The following is a 23,736-nucleotide window of genomic DNA, read 5'->3' on the forward strand; positions in this document are numbered from 1 at the left end:
GCCACTTCTTCATACTATAAAACTAACAAAGTAGTAAATTAACTTAGCGGTGATTCATGTTTATTGCATTGTGCCAAACCACAATTAAATTGCTTGGATTTACATTATAGTGCCTTTATAACGTAACGTAGCTTGCTAAAAAACGTATAGCAAATAAGCGAATTCTCCACTAAAATTTGAAAAACTCAAAATACTGCAGCAATTTAAGTTTAGCTTTGTTTCCATCCAGCGGCTGAGAATTTATTGTAATCTATATGTAATCTAGTTTAATCACTGAGCACAGTGTCAAAACGTCTCACCACAAATGTTACCCAGACAAATCCCTGTTGGTCCATGTCTCGTGGCTGTAGATCACATGTTGGCCTTTCTGTTCCCCCGGGACAGGCACTGATGATTCAGAATGGCAACACTACCAATGTTTCAGAGGGGATTGGACCATAAATTCTTCATGCTTTGGAAAGTAGAAACTGTTGTTACGACCATTTGTCCATTCGGTAATTACCTCCAAGTCCAACAAAGAGGACAAATAAAGAGCAGTGGCAGACGAACGCTCTGCTCCTCACTAAATAATAAGCCAATCAAGTTAGCAACATGTCAGCCGCTATTCTATTTGTTGGGCAGCTGGGTAATAAAGTGGAAGACGTGTTTTTCATTTGGACTCCACGCTTCCTCCGTCTCACACGTTTGCTGCTTTTTTAAAATGGGAGGCCCTCGATGCATCCCTGTGACAGCGACGCATCACCAGTTAATTGGACTGTTGAATAAATTGGGTTTTAGACCATCTTTCGCCTCTTTGTTGCTCCGCCCTTTAAATTGAAATGAGAAATTAGTTTGAGACTGATGGAATCCCTACTCGCTTAACGGAATCAAAGAGAAGACAAGATGACGGATTGTCTGCATCTATTAGTGTGTGAGTTTGTGTGCGTGTGTTTAATCCGGTTACATTGTCCTGAGGCAGGCTCAGTGCATTACACTGTGTCAGGAGGGCTCTCTTCACATCACAGGACCAGCATTTGATAAGTAGAATGGGTTCTATGAGGTCGGAGCGGAGATGAAGCTCGGGTCCAAACTCAATCAAGAGGAAAATAACATGACTCATTGTGCACCGTGTACTTCGTGAAAAAACAACAACAACAACAATGAAAAGTCCCAAAGCTGAACAATGGACTCCTGTGACAGCTGTGCAGTGTTTGGTTTAGAAGCAATTGCAGTTTTAGATACACAATTAATAGTGTCATGTTTGCAAAGCAGGGGATTGGCTTTGTGCCAACATGCAATTCAAACAACTGAAAGCAGGCAAAATGATGACATGTTGCTCACTGCTGTTGCAGACCCTTCCAATCAGGTCTATTTGAGGTTATTGTCCTTGTTTCTTGTATCAAATGTGTATATAAAAATGACTTTAGTATCCCCATGGATTATGAGGAGCAAGAACAGAGTAGAAAGAGTCGATAACAGTTCCTTTGGGTTCTCAAGACAAAGTCAGCGAAAATGAACCTAATTAGATAAATGTAGTTTTCCAAAAGAAACTTGTAGAGTATAAACATCTTTTACTTTAAATTGTAAAACAGCAGCGACTTATTTTTCTATTATTAATCAAAATCCATAAATCATGCCTCAATTAACGGCACCAATCAACAATTTTTTATTACCAATGGATTGACCTTCAGCAATACAAGAGGCGTCGCTCGTCGTTACAAACTCTCTAAGAATCACCATCCAAGTCTGCAGTTCCCCTTCTATCACTGTTTTAAATAGCTATGGTTCAACTGCATTTATTGGGAAGCAGATAGTTGTTTGTGTAGAAAAACCTCTGGTAAACGCTACTCTTTTAGCACGAAGCAGAGAGCGGACGGATCCATGTATTTGTCAGCTAGAGAGTTATGCCTTCGTCATTTTTCAGTTTTTTCCTTCCACTTTCAAGGGAAACAACACGGTTAGGTTTAGGCCCCTTAACTACTTGGTTAGGTCAAAATACTGTGTGAACATTAGGGTTAGAGTGAAGTTGGCTACGTTACGTATGCTGCACAGTAACGTAAATTGTAACATTGACTCTTCCTTTCCAACGGGACTCCCCTGTTTGTCTCCCTTCATAATGTGCAACCTTGGTTCTTCATTTCCGCTCTTGACACGGAGCCATTAATGCTGCTTTAAATTGTAGGCATCAACAAATCCTCATTCATTTATTCATTCATGTGCACTATAAAGCCTATGTGTACTTTGTTTACCATATATAATCAGTTAAGTCCACCGGTTAATATTAACAAGCATTCAGCCAGACTATATCACATTTCTGTTTTTGTTGGTGTTTTTACTTTATTTTACCTTTACAGTGTGATCACGTATGTGTTATAGGCTACATGTTTTAATCGGGCTCTCCTACCTATGTCTCTGGCATGTTTCTTTGCACTCTCCACTATGGCGATGTGATCAAGCAAATTTCCTGTGCCGTGGGACTAATTAAGAGATAAGACAAAATATTCCACGAAAGCAACTCATAGCTCTTGTTCATATTCAGGCAGATTTAAAGTGTGCATCTCTTCCGCTTTGATGTGTTGTTGCAAGGTGTGGGGGTAAAGGGGCTTTCTACCACTCAGACCTCCAGAGCAGGACAAAAGTGAGGTTTGAATCACAGAGATGTATGACACACACGCAGGTCAGAGTGCACACAAGAGGTTCGGGCGGGCGGGCGAACCACACAAACACACCTGATGCTCGTCATGCTTCCAGTCTCAGAGCCAAGCTTGCATCTCTCTAGCTGACTGGCAACGATCTGTCGCTCGGCTTCCAGCTCCCTGGTCAGACGTTCAAACTGCAACTCCTGCAAAGACGGAGAGAGAGAGTCAAAATGTGTGCTTATTCACGGTCACAATCACAGGCATCCTGAGCTTTACTTGGGCCACTGTCGTCTCCCACGTGTTCTGAATTATTGTGAAATGAACTCTGCGGTCAGTGGTGGTAGAAGAGCTCAGATATGGATGTGTCTGCCACTGTCTGCGCCGAGAGGAGTGTGATCTGTCGCATGCAACCGTGACACCAACTCAAAGCCGTCGCAAGATCGCGCGACTAGAAAAAACTGATGAAACCAATGAGGTTTTGGGTGAATGGATTTGGTCCTCTCTTTCCCATTAAACGTTTGGAAAATGTATTGATTTGCATCCTGCTGTTACCACGTGGTTTGGAGCATGTTGTCACCCAAGTTGAAGAAGTTGTTTTTCTCCAATGTAGTTGCCTAGATGGAATTCCATGTACACACACACACTTGGTACAGAAATAGAAAATGTGCATTCATACTGGATATAAACTCACATGGGCAAAAAAAAAAAACAGGGAGAATATGTTTCATTACCCTAAATCTCTCTGTGATCTACGTAGACTGCATTTCTCACATGATGTATCCACAATTTCCCATGAGATGTGCGATCCCGAGATGTGGTCATTAGTAAAGCCGACACCTCTGAGTGCCTTTTATGTGTAAGGCTGCCTGTTGTGCTGCAGGGAAGTGTTGTTCACAGAAGATGTAAGAGCAGCAGGTGTGATACAACAGAGGGGGCAAACACCCAGGCAGTGACCTGCAGGAGTACCCTGAAGCACCTGCCAAGAAAAGGAATTTTAGTAAACTTGCAAGCCAACATGCACCTTTTTATGATTATGTCTATTAATATGTGTGGGAAAAGTATAAAATAATTACAAAATGAAACTAAATCTCTTAAAGTACGGTGTTTTCAATGTGCGACGAATAACCACCAAATAAATGTTATGCAAACAAACCAACAGCTGATTATAGTTATTTGTGTGTCTGCTGCCATCATTATAACTGATTACACTTAAGTGATTTCACTTGTTTGTTTAAAGAAAAACAACAACAATAACAAAAAACGAATGAATCCATTTAGATTGTAGATCATTTTAGACACAAACGGTGTCTGTGCCGAATGGACACACGGTGTCTCAAGCCCTGAAATAATGATTCAGGTCATGAATGGCTTTCTGACAGTTTTCTGGTGGGTTTCCAGATAATACAATTGATGGAATTCCAGTAAACCATGTCAGGATGGGAGATGTCATCAATCAATCAATGTTTCACCTGTTGGCACTTAAATAGAAAGAAGCTGCTCGAACAGGGAATGGAGACATCTAAAAGCTCTGAAATTAAATCTGATGCAGCTCATTATATTCAGTTTGGTTTGATGGTCAGTTGCTGAAATCTTAAAGTGGCATTGCACTCGGGAGGTGATGATGTGTGTGAAGATCCCGGAACTGACACAGGCGCACATACCCAGTGCCGGCGCTCCGCACACGCACATCACGCGCTGCGCGTAGGGCACCAAGTGTCTGGGGGGGCACCAAATAATCTGGGACGTGAAAAATCATCACAGTAGGCTACTTGTATAAATAACAAATACAATATTTCTAAAGCATGTTAATATGCAAAATCAATACAAAAGTAATAGGCCTAGACCAAATTAGTCTAGAAAAAGGGGAACCTCCTGTGCGACCCCCCACCTCCCCCTCCCCCACCTCCCAGTGGTTTGTTCCATTATGCTTCAAATCTCAAATGTGGCAGACTGCTTTGAAATGGCTTCGAAAAGGCATCAAGAGTCGGGGGCGGAAAAAAGAAGAAAAAAGAGACAGCGGGATGATGCTCGCGCGTCGCTCTCACCTAAGACAATGTTTTAAATCAGGGGTCCCCGAACTTTGTCTCGTGAGGACCGTTGCTAGCGGTCACCAGGCGGCCGGCTGCCCACATGTACTCGCCTCATAATGTCCGCACGGACCGCCGTGGGCCGTATTCGGTACTCGTCCGCGGCCCGCCCCAAGTTTCTGTTACCGTTACCGTTTCTGTTATCATTTGTTTTTCATGTTATCGTTTACGTTTTTGCATAACAATCGGCTTCAAGAGGTATATCCCAATCTGTGGATTGCTCTTCGTATTGCACTGACTCTCCCTGTCACAGTTGCTGAGCGAAGCTTTTCAAAGCTCAAACTAATCAAAACGTACCTGCGCTCATCAATGGGGCAGGAACGTTTAAGTGGGCTGGCTGTCATCAGCATCAATGGGGACGTGGCTCAGAAACTGTTTTATGACCTGAGAGCTGATTTTGCAGCTAGGAAATGCAGGCGTGTGCCTCTGTAGGGCCTTTGACAACTGATGGTAGTGAAAATGTTTGTAATATTGTTCTATCGGTAAGCAGAATGGTCTCTTTTATAGAGATGGTAAAGTAAATTCTACTGTGCAGTTTGCACATACCACTACATACTACTCATTTGCCGTATGTACTCCGTATTCATCTGACACACCGCAGCGCTTTGAACAAGCTGCACGACACTGAACCTCTTGGGGAGTTCATGGCCAAACAAAGCTACATACATTCATTCTGGTTCTGTTGGCACATGCACGGCAGTTGAAATATTCCTGAATAGAACAGAAAGAACATTAATCTTATTCATGTTAGACAAAGTGGGTTTCCAGCGTTTACGTCCTCTGGGAGTCTAAACACTGCCAATGTCTGAGGTAGCGCCAGGTCCACCATAATGATGTGATCAATATAATGGTCAACATGTTAAAAAGCCCATTGCACATTCATGATGCATTGTCTTCTTGCTGTAAACAGGATTCTTGGGGGAAAATATTTGTTGCCACGCGTCTTTTTGTCAACTACCAAGCAGCAGCAGTGCTTTGCCGAAGAACACGACATGTAACCAAATGTTGAGTGCGAAGCAATCAGTTGATACTAACATTGAGCAATGCTCACATACACACACACACACACACACACACACACACACAAGAGTGCGCACACACATGCAGTGAGAGCATCCCAACTTCCACATGATGGTGCAGATATGTTTGCGCTACACCGCAGATGGAAAAAAGACTGCCGCCATGACACATTGAGTAAAAAAAAAAAAGATTATCACCCGGCAACAGGCATCAGGTGTGCGTTGTTTTTTATAGCAGTATGTGGCCTAAAGTCAGTCTTCACATAAAAAGTGTGTTAAAAGTGTTAGCGAGAAAACACATGGATGATTTTAGTTTAAATGATCTCTTTGCTTAAAGGCTCATTTGAAGATAAAACAAGGTTTTAATCCTTTGATTCAAACACACAAAGCAGACTGATGCTACGGAGCGACTAGAAAGCAGCAATCACGAACGCACACACACACACACACACATAGTTAAAAAGTTCTATTGAACATCTCTTCCCCGCGTGTTCAAACTTTTTTGCAATCAAATCAGTTCGTCTCCCCTCATCAGCTGAAGGAAAGAAAAACCCAGGATGGAAAAACAACCCTACTTTGAGGCAACATTGCCAGAGCAGATGAAGAGAGAAATTAGATGTTCAGTCTCTTGTTTGTTCAACAAAAGCAGTTGCCCCCCCCTACTCAACAATCCCTCCAATTGAGGGCTGACAGGCAAACACCTGTTACTGCAGGCAGACGCAGTCTCATTAAAAAAGTCAAGCATAATAATAATAATAACAGATTTGGAAGTAGTGAGCGCACGTACCTTCACATGGACCATGTTTCACAGAGAGGACACACTAGCACTGTGAGGATCTTTGCTCCCCATCTGGTCAAAAGCAACAACAACTCTTGCTCCCCCTCCTCCAGACATTCATCCGTCCCGGGTCAAACACAGCAAGTGATTAGAGGAACAGACAGAAAGGGAGAGAGAGGAAGAGAGAGAGAGAGAGAGAGAAAGAGAGAGAGAGACTCCAGTGTCACTTGAGCTGCCTGCAACTCAGCCCTTTCTCTCCCTCTATCTGTGTATGTCTCTTTCTCTCTCCCTCCTCGAGGGGCACACGGTGTTCACTGAGGCACAAAGGTCCCCATGGCAACGGGGCATTCAGAAGCCCCGTGGCATTATTTATGCAACGTTGCATCACAATGGGCCCTCCCACCAGTCGAGCCTGCCAAAAAAGCCCGCCGCTCTCTCTCTCTCTCTCTCTCTCTCTCTGACCGTACCATCTGCACGTCTCCCTTTCCTCCGGCGTCCCCCCCCAAGCCAGCGCCGCTGAAAAGCATGGGGGAAGTAGTATTAGGAGGAGGGGGGTAGTGGCGGGAGAGACAGAAGAAGAAGGGAGGCGAGATGGAGGGAGGTGCACATATCTCTAGACCGTATGTCTCATGCCTACACACAAACACACACAAACCTGGGGGCCATATCCACAAGCCTTCATACACAGACGCACACACACTGTGTTGTACGGCTAAGTTCAAACACACACACTGAATCTGCACTCAGCCGCAGCCTGACATTAGTTTGTTTCTTCGCACTATTGGCTTCTATTATTTGCACAGACTGAGAATTAGAAAGCATGCAGAGTGGAATTGTGTTACTTCTCTACAACAAATTACAAAAAGTATGTTCTTTTATTCAGCACGTTCATTTTGTAAAAAACTTGTATCATTTTTTTGAAGCGTGAATGCAGAACAAAAAGCCATTAACGTTAAGCCATCAACGATCGACACTGCTGTCACATGACCTCCAGTGACAACCACTGACCTAATGGGAAGCTACTTTTCACGCTCAAGCAACAAAGTCTGTTTGAAGCAGAGTATGGAGTGATACGGAAAAGTGATAAAGGAAAAGAAAGTTTGATTAGACACAGGTCTATTAGAAAATAACTCCACCTCTGACTTGATTTACTACCCTGGTAAACGTTGTAAATATCACTTTATGCTCTCAATTGCTCCTTTAAAGTCTCGTTCAACACTGCAATGTTTATTTAGATAATTATGTTCCGATGTACAGACCATAAAGCAGGTTATGTTTCAGCATGGGTTGTTTAATTGACAAATATGATAATGTCTGTTCACTGGTTGCAAAATGCCAAGATGGTGACGGCTATAATCCAAGATGGCGCCGGCTGAATTTGATGGACTTGAGTCTTTAAAACGGAAGTCGACAAGCCAATAGGGGGATGTCGCGGTGACTCCATCCAGTTCGGCAGTTCCAGTACATACAGTCGGTATAGTCAGATGAATTGACATGACAATGTGTTGTAGTCTCTTTAAGCCATTCGGTAGAAACGGCTTTTTTAAAAGGAAAATAAAAGCTTAAAAATGACATCCATAAGTGTCACAAAATGTCTTAATCTCTTCAGCTTGTGTCAAAACAGATCCGATTTCAAGCTTCTAACCAAAACCAATTAAAAAACTTCGAGACATTGGAAAGTGCAAAAATGCTGACTCTATGCTGACGTTTTAGGACTCCACAGTGGGCCAGAGAGTCCGACATATTAGCTTCTTTTGGCAGCGTCTGCATTTATCTAACCTCCCCCTGGCAAAGATCCCCTCTAAGGGGATAGTTTGCAGTAATTGTTGGAATGCATTGCTGCATTCCAAGTATTGTTCTTCAAATCTTTATTGAACTTATTCTATTTCTTCCGCGCCACCTTTCAACTACTTCACACTTTCAGCTTTTTAAACCGTTCAAATATTAAATGTTCAGCTCATTCAGGAGAGGGGTGCTATGACTTTTCAGCTTTCTAGCTCTTACAATTGAATTCATATTAATTAAAATCATAAACTTTTTTAACCTGGTTTTCAAATGCAGTTTTTTTTCAAGTCCTTTTAAACTTCTTCAACTTTCAACTTCTTTTTCAACTTTGCCAATCTTTCAGCTAGAGACAACATTTAAACTTTAAGATGTTGACACAAGTCTTAATAATTTTATTAAAAAAACAGCTTGTTGATATCCATTATACTTTTTTCATAATCACTAATTATGTTTCATTAGTTTTTGGGTCCGTTTCTGAGTTTTACCTTGGTGTGTATTGGGTTTCTTAGAGTGAGAGTGTCAGAGTTCAGTAAAAAAAGAAGCCACTTTTGCTTTTACAGCCACAACATTCACTTTTCAGGCTTCATTTCTAGATTTAAACGATGCCGTGCTTGTGCTGGTCGGACTCATAGCGTATGGAATCCCACATTTATTTACTATTTGTGTGAGGAGCCCGAGAGTGAAACAAAGTCTCTCGGAAGCCCCATTGGGTCCAATACAAATCTCCCAAAAATATTTAAAAAAACAAACAGAAAAGGTCGATGGCCATAAAGACAGTAGCTCAGGAGTCATCCACTGTGCAGGGACGTGTAGGTTTAACCGTGCTTAGCTAACGGTACATATGGACGTGCATGTCATGAGTTGGGACAGAGATCCGGGACGAACCGTAAGTAATGTGGAGGCAGGATGTTTGGATATTTCAAACATGGGAGAGCGCCATTAACGAGCCGTGCTAACGGAAGCAGACATCAGTGATAGCTAGCTAACGAAGCTACTACAGGAACCCCATCAGAGGGCGACTGCTAACGAGGCTACACGCCGAGCAGCACTTCTCTCTTCGGCCACCGCTTCCGTACGAGACACCAGCATTTTCCGATGCGCTGCCCGTCTGCTGCCGGCAGTTCGAAGTTGTAAACCGGGGGTGTGACGTTGTTCCTTCGGTGTTATCATTGAGCCGTATTGAGCTGCAGACACGTGACTTTATTTTCTTGCGCGAATGACAGGAGATCAGGGTTCGAAATGAGGGGGGTCTGGGGGGGGTCCCGGATAAGTCATTAGGGACCCCCTATAAGAATTTATTTTTAGATTTTGGGGGGTCCCCGACAAATATTTTTAACATTAAAAATGATTGTGAAAAGGTCTTTAGTGACATTTTATATTTGTAACAATAATTAATTAATTTCCTAGCGCGATTGGGCAGCAATAAGGGCAGCTAATAGCATCACAGATTGTTGTTGTGGTCTGTGGCGCAGACACGTAGGTTATTGTTGAACGAAGCCTCACAAAGAGTGAAATCCTTAATGAAAATGCTGTGAGTGCTTCGATTATGTTTATATCTCCATAATAATTGCTTATTGTAGTAAAATATGTGGAGTTGGTGTTCCTATATCAAAAGTTGCATTAACTAACTTAGATACCCAGTGTAACGTAATGATTAGAAGAGTTTCTTGCTGTATGTGAATGAAGCCAAACAACCTGCCAGCTAACAGCAGCACATTCACAAACATATTGCTGAAAATCTACAAAGCGAATCACAAATCCATTGCAGCGTTCACGATTGTATAAGTGAGCACTACATCACAACCACGTATGAAAACATGTATTCAAGAAAATATATTTAAAAAAAGATCGGAACGATCGGGATTCGAACCCCGTGGGTCAAAACATCCTAAAGCCAAAAAGCCCACTGCTCTACGCAGTAAGCTGTGGAGAGTCACAGGTTTTCCTGTGCGGTACAGGTGTCTTAACGGCCGTTATCTACCGGACCGAATAGCAACTCTGATTTCAGTGCCTCATTTAGATGCCAGGAACAGTCTTTATAGACATCATTATTATTCAATCCAGCGGCTAGTTGTTTTACAAATCCCATTAACATAAGGGATGAGAAACGCCAGTTGTATTTGATCAAACCCTTTTAAGGTGCATGGTGCTGCCATAATGAGTAAACCTGGTGGATTTAGGTAACTTAGTTAACTTCCTTGCTCAAGGAAAGAATGACCTGTTATCCACTTTGTCATGTCAGGGATTTATATAAGGTGCTGTAACTTTGTTGCTCCAGAATTAGAGGGTTACCTGTTTGATTATAGCCAATCCACTTATCCAGACACCACTACAATACTGGGACTAGCCCAAACCATGAAAAACATCCCGAGACCATTATCCTACCTTCAAAATATGTCAATATAATTTTGCCTGCAGTATATAGTGTAGCAAGGTAGTCTTCAGTATTCTTTATAGTTACATTTTAGGGGACCCCCCAAGAGTCCTAAGTCATTTCAAACCCTGCAGGAGATCATTTGATTCTTTTTGTTTGGTCTTTATTTTACGCAACAAAGCGTCAACTTAATATACAATTAATAACCTTTTTCGCGGACCGCAAGAAGGTCCGTCGGATAATAAGCACGTCGAAATACCGGGGGTGTATTACTCGTTGCGGGCGGACCAACCGACGGGCCTGGGTTAGGGGGTTAGGGGTCCGCTGGTGGGCGAAACTGCGCACTGAGGAGTGAAGAATTGTAAACGTGAGGAGGGCGATTTTGATGGGACCAGCACGAAGCTCTGAGTAATTTCTACACCTTTTGCAAACTTTTATGGCACTCACCAACCATGCAAAAATGTTTTTATATTTTGTCTTGACCTGTTGCCAGGATCTTCTCCTGTCTTGTTTGTTCTGTGCACATTTTAGATAGATATATGAATTAAAACAGCTTATAGAGATTTGTGCATATTGTAAAACATATTCTTGCATTGTGAATACGGGTTTGAAATTAGTCTTTAGTATAAAGTTCCAGAAGAACATTAATTCCCTCTGTTTACTTTTAAGGCTGACACCCGGGGTTGACAGCGCTAAAGACACCCCCCCTTTAATCCCACTGACACCCGGGGTTGACAGCGCTAAAGACACCACCGCCCCCCCCTTCAATCCCACTGACACCTGGGGTTGATAGCGCTAAAGACACCACCGCCCCCCCCTTCCAATCACACTGACACCCGGGGTTGACAGCGCTAAAGACACCACCGCCCCCCCCCCCCCCCCTTCAATCCCACTGACACCCGGGGTTGACAGCGCTAAAGACACCACCGCCCCCCCCCCCCCCTTCAATCCCACTGACACCCGGGGTCGACAGCGCTAAAGACACCCCCCCCCTTCAACCCCACTACCACCTGGGGTTAACAGCGCTAAAGACACCCCCCCGCCCCCCCTTCAACCCCACTACCACCTGGGGTTAACAGCGCTAAAGACACCCCCCCGGCCCCCCTTCAACCCCACTAACACCTAGGGTTGACAGCTCCATCCCCCCCCCCCACCTGCCACAGGGGTTCCTCTGTGGGTTCCCCCCCTCCCCCCTCCTCCGTGAATTGCCACCTTAATGTGGTGGAGGAGTTTGCGTGGCTCAGTGATCCTGTTATCTGTTGTCTCTGTGGCCCGAGCACCTTGTAGGTCGGCCCAAGGACAACCGGTCTCAGGGGAGAGTCCAGACTAAGAGCGATTCAAAAGCCCACACACCCTCAACCCAGCACAGTCACAGCGGCCCACAAAGCCCCCACGTTGTGGAAAGTGAAACAAAACTAAAACATAATAAAATGTCTCTTGCAGCTTAATATCTCCATTTCCCAAGTGTTTAAAAAAACACAATGCAACACAGAGAAAAAAAGGTTCTTAAATGGTTCTTTAGAACAGTGTTTCTCAACTGGTGGGTCCGCAACCCACTAGTGGGTCGCGGGCCACTAGTGGGTCGCGGGCCATTGCATGGAAAAAAGAAAAGTAAAAAAAAAAAAATTAAATCGAATTGGGTCGCGGCTCGTCATTAAGGGGTAAAGGTCGGTCCCGGAGCCAGACAAGTTGAGAACCACTGCTTTAGAAGGCTCTAGGTTCTACAAAGAACTGTCTTCTTCTGAAGAGCCACTTAATCTATTGGATGGTTCCACGTGTTTTTATATGGTTCTTTGGCATATTATATGGTTCTTTGAGATATTATTATATTAATATTTACACTTTTACACTCATCGCCATAGCAAATATTTTCTCTTTACACTCAGTAATTTCCCTCTTTAATGTAAAGCAGCTGTACTGTCAGTGATCCTGAAACCCATGTGGTACTTTCCTAAAATTAATCATTTGAGTAAAATGAACGTGGCACTGAATGATTTGATACAACCGGGCACACTGATTCAGGCGTCTTCACAAAAAGCTTTTTTAATTCTCAGATTTTATTATTTCTGTATTTTTTCCGATTGATATGAGCTTCTCCCATTTCTGTGTTTTTTTCCAATCCTTTAAAATTAATTTCAGCTTTTCTCATATCTGTATTTTCAGCCATTTTAAAATGAATTTAAGAGTTTCCAATTTCATTTTTTAAAGCAATGTTTAGAATTAATTTCTTAATTTCTGTACTTTAAGCAACTTTCTGAAATAATTTCAGCTTTATGCATTCCAACGCATTTTCAGCAGGAAATGCATTTTCTAGTTGTGTTTTAATGTTTTCTCCAAACAAACCATATTAACATAATAATAATAATAACATATAACCCTTACCCAGATGCAATCTGACTTCCAATTTGACCCCATGGCTTCCTGGGGGGGCCACAGTTGCTTCCTAAAGCACCAAGAAGACAGACAAGAAACGTACCTAGCGCAGGTCTGATGTGCTTTTCTACGGATCCACTTCCCTGTCCCTGGAAGCCACAGTCTAAAACTAAACCAATCACGGCATCCCAGCAAATACATGCAGCACATGCAAATAGCTTCCAATCCTTTTATTCAAATTTGGTTTGGCTGTTTGGCTGCTGACCGACGGAACACAGGTTTGATCGCACAAATAAGTGGGACACAAGTCTTTGGCTGAAACAACATAGATAGGCGGGATCAGCTCAACGCATTTAGTCTGCAACTCTGAGCACAGGATGCAAATACAACATGATTCTGAGCATGCATGTGTGCACTGTTCATTTTGGTAGGATTAAAGGAGCACTCCACGGATGTTACATACAAAGGTCATTTTACTCAACTCGTAGTGCTACTCAGCTGCTGAACAATGTTGTATAATGCCGTATGTGGCTCTGGTGAAGCTCTGACAAGTATAAGAGAAAACCCCTTCATCATCTTCATCGTCCCATTATTGAGATCCACAAAATCATATAACAAAAACAGCCTGTGTTATGAACTGGCAGCATTGGAGTTTAACGGAAAGTTTGACCAAAAAGAGTTTAAATGAAGAATAATGATTACATTGACATTATATATCACATGAGGGCCATTAAGGCATTTCACAATTTCAATTTGCAAATACATGCTATAAAACTATACTAAATCTATGATCTTGACTTTTTTAATGTATTTTGCCCATCAACGCAGTCATTGATCTGATTACTCCAGTAATCAGTGTTGGACCTTTTGAAACTATAATTTGGGAGATTCACAAAGACAGATATGAATAAAGAAGGCTGACACATCAAATTAAAAGTCCTTGGTATTAGTCAAACTATGTTTTGCCAGAGTTTCTTACAAATAAGAGAAGGCCATTTCATCTCTGTGAAGCTGGGGGATTTTACTTGTAACTAATAACATTATATTCAATCTGTGGTCATTGTGATGGATTGCAAATTTTTTTTTTTGGAAATGAATGGCTTCCTAAGAAAATTATTTGTAATAAACAAGCTAATTGGGGATATAATGGTAATTGAATGGACATTTAGCTGTTTGCAGTGTGGTCAATTGAAAATGCTAATTGTTGTTTCTTGTTATGATGACAAAACACATCAGTGTGCCGTAAAGTGTGTCACACATTGACCACGATGGTAGTCACAGAGCTCAGTCGGCTCCGTTCAAGCCAATTCATACTCTCCTACTTATAAAAGTGACAGCATGGCGAGGATAACACAAACAGTGTTATCAATGCCGCAGCATTGCAATGTTTATTTGAAACAAGATGTCCTTTCTACTCCCGTTCTATTTGTCTGGGAAGAAGTAACTGCAAAAACTTCTCTGATCTTAAAAATCACATCATTGAGTCCACCACACACTCACTGGCCAATACCAACTTAGCAGATTGGTGTGATTGCTCGTGTGTGAGTAATTGTAGCTTGATGAGCATTTAAGTGAAAGAAAGGACAACAATTAGCTGTCTCTTAATGAGCAGGTTCTACAATCAAGTGGCTGTCAACTGATTGCATTACTAAAGATTGGACATTGATCAGAGTGTGTTAATGGAGACAGAGGGGCGACAGATAGAGAGCCACCCGCTTACAGGAGCAGGCTGGCCCCTGAAAACCCTATTAAAGCAATTAGTGAAGTAAAATAAATGACTGGAGGACAATGGTGTGTGTGTATTGGCTGTAGCTGTCTCCTGCTCTCTCCACTGTAAAGCGGTGTAATTGTGCCCCGTGGAGTTCGCCTGGCATTTAGTCGCCTGAGAAGGGGCCCGTTTCAATGAAGAAAATATCACGCTGGCTGTAAGACCACTGATGTCTGGAGCTATTGCTTTCTGGGCGGGTAAGATTGCTAGGTGCATCCAGTTGGTAACAAAGTTGTCCCGAAGGCAGAGGCAAAAAAATCCAGCATGAGGCCAAGGGAGCAAGTGAAATGAGATAAGGGAAAAAAACCACAGCATGGCGGAAGACAGATTCGAGGAGATTTAGTTCTCTCTGGATACCAGAACTACTTAAATGTTCATCCCAAACAGACAGATTTGTCTTGATTCCCCAATAACTGCGGGTGTGGATCTGGGCTTTAATTCCTCTTCTCACGAGATGCTGTGTCTCCACCCCCCCGGTGCAGCAGCAACGATGCTGGTTTTTAGCACACTGCAGGAGTCCCGAATGATATCTTTGTTGCGCTATTTGTGAGCTCAAATGAAAGAAAAATAACATCAAGGTAAAATTGCTGTGATTGCTGTTGCTGAGTTTGCACCACAACATGGCACAATTTAATCTTTAAAAGTCTGTTTATTGTCAATTAAATCTAAAACCATAAGTGGTATCAAAGGGAGTTGTCATTAAAACAGTGATGGCCAGAAAGTCTGATCACCTTTAAAAAAAAATAACAAGTTATGAACACCAAAGGAGCAGTTGTTTTTGTAGCGTCCCGACGCTTTAGCGTCAGCTAAATGACATGTAATGGTTTAGATTAGATAAACATGTGTCAGGCCTCGTTTTCTCTAATGCCTGTTACAATCCAGGAAATTATAAAATGCCTATTCTCCTCCATTTGCTGGCAGGCTGCTGGACTCTCTGTGCATCTACGCCATCAATTTGTTCAACCAATTAGCACGCTGTGTCGCTGCTCTGGTGTTTGTTAATCCCTTCACAAAAAACACACTGGAGGTCTTGAAAACCTGTCCTTGGCCACCTAATTCTCACAAAGGTTCACACACACAAGGCCAAAGAGAGTTTTCCCTGACAAGCTAGCAGTTAACGGTAACCGTCTTTCCCTAGAAAACAGCTCCACATTAAATAGGATTATTTTAACCAGTGCTTTGGCTCATAACAACATCAAGGTGTTTATGCTATCAAATGTGTTTGATGAAAAATGTACTTTCTTGTTACTTGTTATACTGAGTTTGTATCTCTATGTGGAAATGCACTTATTGTACGTCGCTTTGGATAAAAGCGTCAGCTAAATAATATGTAATGTAATGTAATGTAAAATGTAAAACTTTGTATTAGAAGTGGACCTAGTCCTTAATGGCAAACATTGGTTTGTGATATGCAGTTTTGAAGACTTGAGCTTGGCATTTTGTCTTTTCCATCTTTGTAATTTGCCACTGTGGGAGACACAAGAAGGTGTAGCTTAGTAGACCCAAGTGCTGAAGTAGACAGTAGTCAGGGATCTAAAATGTTAGAATTAACTTATATTCCGAAAACACTGAAAACTCACGGACCGGACAACGCCCCATCAATCACATGGTATGATGTTCTGCTTTATGGTCTATTTGACTTCAAGTGCAGCATCAATTACTGAGTGAATATCGAGCTGTGTTAAGGAAGATAAGACACTAGAGATGGAGAGCATAAACTCATGTTGTGAAACCAGAGGAGTTGCTGGACAGTAGAAACAAGAATGAAAATTTAGACACTTGGAGCTTTGGCTTTACTTTTCAGAACAGGTTTGGGTCCAGCATTAAAGCATATTCAGGTACAGCTGCATTGCATAGGTGGGAAAATAAATGTTGCCCTTTTTTGTGCTTTCCTTAAATGTCAGAGAGAGTGAGAGAGGGGGAGCACGGTGGAACCCTTTTTCCCGTTTGTCCACTCAGCAACATGATTCACATTCATCTGTGTGAAAATATGTTGATAAGCAGTAGAAAACCTCTGTGATAGATGTATTCTGTCCTTTATCTTGTCTATGGTTTTCCCACTGTCAATAAACAACCTTTTATCTTGCCATGTTTTCTTCTCTTATGAGCCGACAAACGGCACCTCTTTTTCTGTCTGACGTTTGACTCAACCAAAGGTCGTAGCAGTGATGCAATGTGGAAAACAGGACGACAACTGATGTTTGACACATGGCTGCCCCCTCTTATGAAAACCAAGATAAGCTTTATCTTCTGTGTGTGTTTGTCCTTACAAAATGAAATTGCATGTCAGGTGTGGTTGACTGCAGTCTTGCGGTGGTCGGTAAATGATAAATGATATAACTGGTATCTTTTCTTAAATTCAAGTCACAGTGGGGGATATTTAACAAGCCCACTGCAAATTATCGCTGTACATGTTTCATTTAATTGCCCAGTGCCTGGGCTGAATTTAGCTAGTTATTGAGACTGCAGTGTTTAAAAGCAGTGTTATTTATTAAATATTGATGGAAATTTGGGGTGGCTACTTCAACCACATGCATAGCTAATCTGTTGTCTCATGTAATGTCTGTTGTGTAACAGAAATACCCCTTACAGTGCATTCAAAGGGGTCATTTTTGAATTAATATCCCACAAAAAGAATGTTGTAATCTCTGAATACTAACAGCATTAATGAATAAATACTTGTCAGAATGTGTCCCAATGTAGATCAAAGACTCTACAACCATGAACTCAAAGAGGCTGCTCTTAGTCATCTTTTTCTGCTTGGAGCTTAAGGCTGACATAGGAGGGTAATGGTGCGTTTCCACCGAGCGGTACGGTACGGTACGGGTCGGGTCGGTACCCTTTTATTTGTGTCTCCACTGAGAAAAGTACCAAAGATCCGCACCGTACTGTACCACTTTTTGGGTACCCTTCCGTTGGGGTACCTGGCACAGTTGTTTGGTACTAAAGGGTGGAGCTAGACTCACTGCAGAACGTTGATTGGTTGAAAGAGTGTCGTCATTTGCGCGTGCCGCAAGGGGGAAGACAACACACGAAGGAACACCGTCGCAACAATGTCGCCGCGCAGCATTTACTTTAACAGCCACATATCGAGACGCAAGAACAGGATCGACTGTATGTCTCCATTGTTGTTTGCGGTTAGCTTTCAGTGTTCGCGCGATCGAATGACGTCAATCTACTTTCCGTCCAATACCACGCCTATCAAGTAAGGGTACTGTTGGCAGTGGAAACGCTCGCCAAATCATGGTTAACAGACCCGACCCGACCCGTACCGTACTGCTCGGTGGAAACGCGCCATAAGGTATGAAGTGGGTTAAGGGCCCCCAAATGTACGCCCCTGGCCTGAATTGGGACGCAGCTTGTGGTATGTATATGAGAATACATTTACATAAGAATATAAATAGTGCACTACAAGTTATCACGTTGATAACTGATCAAATGAACCTGAAAGACCTGGAAGCACCCGAAAGGACGAATGTGGCAAATGTTTAAACTAAATTCAAATATTTTGCTTCTGCTGAAACGATTAACTAATTAATTAGCGACAACCTGTGAGGCTAAAGAATTTTAAAAACTGATCTTCAAACATCTTGATTTCACAGATGACTACATTGTCAAATTCAACCAGGCTGCGAGTTAACAGACAACTAATCAATACATGGGGCTACTTTTCCTTTATCCCTCATTCCACAAGACAATAGGGGTACATTTTTTCACAGCGGATATTGGCTTGAAACTTCACACGACCCCCCCCTCCGGCGGAAAATGTGTTGACGACTGAGATGATGAATGATACGAGGACAAAAGCTGACAGATGTGATGAATACAACGTCGAATGGCTAATCAATCTCATGTGGGTAGAAGGAAGCGGAGGGGAAACCGCAGCAGGGATCTCCTGGCGAGTGAGTCAGCAGAGGAAAAAGAATCTGATTGGCCTCGTGTACACAAGTCTGCATTAGTGTGGGTCTGTGTGTGTGTGCGCTTATGAAGCCTTTTCTTAGTCTCTAAAGCTTGACTTTGTCATTATGAATCCAAATGAACAGGGAGCTGTGTGTGTGTGTGTGTGTGTGTGTGTGTGTTTGTGTGTGCATTGCCTTATAAACACATCTTCGCTTCCACTGGCACTGAGCCCAAAACATATTGAAATATCACACTCTCCAAAAACAACAATTTAAGTGACAAACCACTCGCTTGTGAAATAATAATAATAAAATACAGCAATTCCAAAGAGAAGGGAGGCGGAAGAGGAGAGCGAGGACCTATGCGTTAGTGTTCCCTTCCTGTGTTCCCAGCTGAGACACCTTCCACTCCTGTCTTCTCGTCAACAGCCTTTTTTTCAAGGTGCGTGTGTGCGTGCATGTTTTTGTCCTAGTCGACATGACCTACTTAGACCAGGAATGAACCTCGAGAGTCAGCTTGCAGTCTAAAACATGCAGAATCCATCATTTTTCACTCTCAGCATTTTCACTGGCTATCTTTAGCCTCCGGTGTACAGAGTACATCTTATAGTACTCAAGGACGCACACAGTGTCCACAGTATCCAGTATCCGCTTGAACTGTGCACCCACCCACACACACTGCCACATGCACATCTTCTTTGCTCACATCACTGCCATCTAGTAGGTTGTGAAAGCAGCCTTTCATTGATTTAGCATTACACTCTTTTTACAGTCACACTCAGGAGGGAGGGTTACAAAATAAAAACAACCAAATATCGTCTTTTTTAATCCAGCCATTGCCCTTATTTGTCAGAACCTAATGTATCTTTGCTACAAAGCAGAGACAAAGAGGATTTTAAAGAGGTCGGATCAAAGAGCTCTTTAAATGAGGCGTCCACTTGTGCAGAAATATCTGCGTGCTTGTGATTAACCACTGATAATCTGATATCTAAAAAAACGTAAATACCACGTAAAATGGCACCTCCCACTTCTATGCCCGGGGCGGGGGGGGGGGGGATATTGCAAAGCAACACATTCAGTGCTTTGTCCTCAATAGACATGCAGACAGGGAGGAAAAGAAATCACTCAACTTGAATTTACTTGATGTTTTCTTGCATACATACTTTATATCCACACATGAGATGGAATTGCACTTTAGGATGTTCCTTTCCACAGGAGCATACCAGGATGCAGTCATGAGCCCCAGAGCACAGATTGGACCATCGTCAATATAGTGGCCTTCAAAATTAGCAGTTGGCCTCTAAAACATACTTTGACGTGTAAAATCAGTAGTGTTTAAATGTAAATACATCTCACACCAGAATCATATGTAATCTGCTCTGTTTGCTTAGTGTTGATTGGTGCTCATCCTCTGTGAGAACACACTGATTGGAAGTTGTTCTGAGGGGGTCCGACAGTCCATCTGTTCAATGTTTTGGTCCAGATTAAAATATCTGGACAACTTCTGGATGGATTAACATTAAATTTGGCAGAGACATAAACAATCCTAAGAGGATGAACCCTGATGACTTTAGTGATCTCCTTACATTTCCATTTTGTTCCACCGGTCAAAACGTCCGCTAATAATTCAATTCTCAGCTTCAGTCGTCCAATTTTTTATTCCATCTCAAAATTGATTTCCCCGATGAGCCAAAAGAGGTTGTTTGCAGAGGTTGTTACTGTAGACTTTTTATGTGGTTTAATCTTGGATCGTGGGTACAACATTTAATCATCCGCTAAACTAATGAGCCTGACACATCACTGCTACATCAAAATAATGCAGCAGTGATGCTAATATAAATATTTCTGAAATGCAATGTACAAAACGTTGGGTCAATACCTAATAGAGTGAATGGGAAATGATCATCTGCCACTCTTGTTCTTGTAGGTGTGGCGGGTAAAGCAAAATAACCAGCCGACGGGGTGGGGGCGGGGGGGTGTTGATGGGGGCACCATCGATGTAGACCTTTAGTGACCAATCGAGACTGCGACTGTTAATAGCTAAATCAAATTGATACAATTTTCATCTTATGTGCCGAAACACAAAGCGTAGGAGAAACATTATATGCACTAGAAGGGAAGTCAGTATACAGCATAAAAACACTTTAACGAAAGACATATAGCAGATGGACACATCAAGACACATTCTAGCATTCATGAATATTCTAACCTTCATAAATGCGTAATAGGCACAAAACACAAAGTCTACCTCGCAAGCTTCATTTTAGCTTTACTGAAGTAAAACAAAGACCTCCAACAAAGCCGCTCAGGCTTCCATATAAAGTAGTGAAATGATGCACGCCGCCACATTGTAGCAGCTTCAAAATCCCAAGTGAGCAAAGTGTGGCCTGAGGGTTTCTGCTCACAGATCAAAATGTGGAGGCATATTTGTGACACATTAGCTCAGATGGGCATTCCGTCATCAGTGTTTACTGTTTACCCTCGGCCTGCCTCACCCTGGAAGCGCTGGAGGAATTATCCAATTTACTTTCTGGGATTTATAACTCATTAATTGTGACAACCCTCTCATGCCCACACACACATAAACACATAAACACACAAACACCCACGGTCCTAACCTGTTCCTTGACAGAGGCGAGGATGGCAGAGGTGGTTTCGGACTCGGATCCGTCTCCGTTGGAGGCGTTGAGGACGGGGCTCAACATGGCGGCAGCGCTGGCAATGTCAGTCGCCACCTCAGGCACTGGCATGCCTCCTGCAAAACAAGGAAACATGAAACTCTTTTACTATTATCAAAGAGCCTGTGGCGTGCCAGAATTGAGTTCTGAGTGGCTGTCACACCTACACCTGCTTCCTACGCGATTTGGACGTGAGTTAGAGGTGAGGAGGGACATGTATGACTTGTCTTACTAACTGGACACTCGTCACTGTTATCCCTGTGCAACGCATGATAGGGACCATGATGCATTACATTTAATTTGAACAGAATTGATACACATGATAATTCAAAACAGAAAATCAATTTTCTCTGTTCCCTATTCATGTTCTGGTTCATGAGGAGCTGGAGCTCATCCCAGAATGCATTTGGCAAAGTGCAGTGACAGATCCTGGACAGGTGCAATCGTACATCTGCACAACAGGGACTGTAATCACGAATGCTCATTTTGTCTGAGACATTTTCAGATGAGTTTTTCTCAGATGCTGCTATGTGGCGTCGTTCATTCTGACCTACTGTCAGCCAGGGCCGTGGCTAATGTATTTAGGACGTCACGTCAAGAGGCAACAGATACAAACAGCTCTGAAGGCCATTCTAGATAAGAAAAAGAAGAGATTTTTCTAAACTGGCACAGAGGGGTGCTGACTTAGGAGCTCAATGGCACAGAGGAAGAAAATATAACGCGGGATACATTGTTTTATTTTATGTCTCTACACACACACACTACCATAGCCACTTATGTTGCTGATTGATTGCGGGATTCATTGTTTTGTAAATGCAAGTCATATTTCATTTTAGAGGGAAAAAAATTATGGATTTTGATATAAAACTGCGTTTACACACAGAATATGGCTGAGGATTTTATCTGAATAGTAAAAGTTCTGTATTCATTTAAGATTTCAAACTTATACTTCTAATGTACAAACTGACTAGTTGTAGTGCTAGTATACTGTATGTCAAGTAGCAAATGTAGCATTGTTAGGACAAAACCAAGTTATGAAAAACAACTAACCCCAAAAGCCCAAAGCCTAGAAGCCAAGTATCAGGATTCTAGTGTCGGAAGGACTGACGCCAGCTTTACACACTAATGTCATGAGGAATCTGACACAGACACACACACACACGTGCAGAAAAGTGCAGCCAGGTCCAAACTAATAATAATAGCATAATAGCAGAAAGGGAAGGGGAGATGGAAAGGTGAAAGGAGAAGAGTGGAACGAGCGTGATAAAGTCAGAAGGGAAGGGAGTAGGCGAGGTGAGGGCAGAGAGGGATACAAGAGGAGTAGGAGGGTGAGCAGAAGAGAGAGGAAAAAAGAACTATTCTTGCATGCTGCTAGGCAACAACTGAAAGGCTGCTGATATGGCTGACCTGGCTTTACGTGTCTTCCATTTTGGATTGTGTTCCTCCTCCTGTCCACCCGTCCCTCAAGCGCCGCTGTTCAACTTTTCAAACACCTTTCGTCTTACGTCATCCCTCTCCCCATTACATCCTAGTCCTCCCTATTTTCTCCCCCACCCTCCATCCCTCCTTTCCTCGCTCTGCCTGCCCACTTCTCTGCACTTGACCTATTTCGCTGTCTCCTCGTATTTCCAGCCCATTCCTGCCTCATTGGGCAGCACGCAGCAGGGGGGGGGGGGGGGAGGAGGATGACCTGAAAGGTTGCATTTTGGATTTTTAACCTGCAACGCCGCAGTGCACCTGAGCCCTTTTTCCCTCTGTGAGCGTGCACTGTGGCGGCGTGAACACTGTGGCGGGCTCTCTGGCCTTGTGATAACGCTACATGCTTCACGCTGCTTGCTTGTCTTTTCTTTCTTCGTTTTTTCAAGATGTTGCGACTCCCACAGCTTTGGGGTCCCGAATCATGATCCGGCTAGTCCCTTCTATCCTTCTTCAACACTTTCCAGCCGGATTACCCCCCCCTTGCCCTGTCTCCTCTTTGCTTTTTGTGTAGTCACATCAAAGACACAATGTCTTCAACATCATCCACACCACCTTTCTACTTGTAGGATACATTTGTTACATTTGCCCCCAGGGTTTGTTTGGCGTTTGCTCTGCGACATTCAACAGTGGTCCGAGCCAGCTGAGTCTCATTCGTTAGAATTGTCACTTGGGGAGACTCGCCTCAAAATCTTTCCTCCTCTCTCTATTATGGAGCAGCAGCAGCTTGAATTGCTCATTTCTTTCATGGTTAAAATACTAGCGTTCATTAAATTAAACAAGGTATCCAGCTCCAGCGAGCATCTACTGTAGCTGGAGAACAAATATGCGCCTTCTCAGAAGAAGAGTTCACTGTCGGGATCTGACAGTGCCAAACTCTT

At 42.8% G+C, this 23,736-nt stretch overlaps 1 protein-coding gene across 2 annotated transcripts in view; it reads right to left on the bottom strand.

The window, feature by feature from the left end:
* Positions 1–23,736, bottom strand: part of LOC119209833 (catenin delta-2-like) — a 125,165-nt gene that overhangs the window by 84,804 nt on the left and 16,625 nt on the right. For both annotated transcript variants that reach the window (XM_037459432.2, XM_037459430.2), the window contains exons 2-3: positions 21,320–21,456; positions 2,709–2,821 (exon numbers count right to left, since the gene is read on the bottom strand). In XM_037459432.2, the coding sequence (XP_037315329.2) occupies positions 2,709–2,821; positions 21,320–21,451 (245 nt within the window). In that variant the 5' untranslated portion in view covers positions 21,452–21,456. The remainder of the gene's footprint in view (positions 1–2,708; positions 2,822–21,319; positions 21,457–23,736) is intronic.

This window comes from Pungitius pungitius, chromosome 15 (assembly GCF_949316345.1).
Source record: "Pungitius pungitius chromosome 15, fPunPun2.1, whole genome shotgun sequence".
Classification (NCBI taxonomy): Eukaryota; Metazoa; Chordata; class Actinopteri; order Perciformes; family Gasterosteidae; genus Pungitius; species Pungitius pungitius.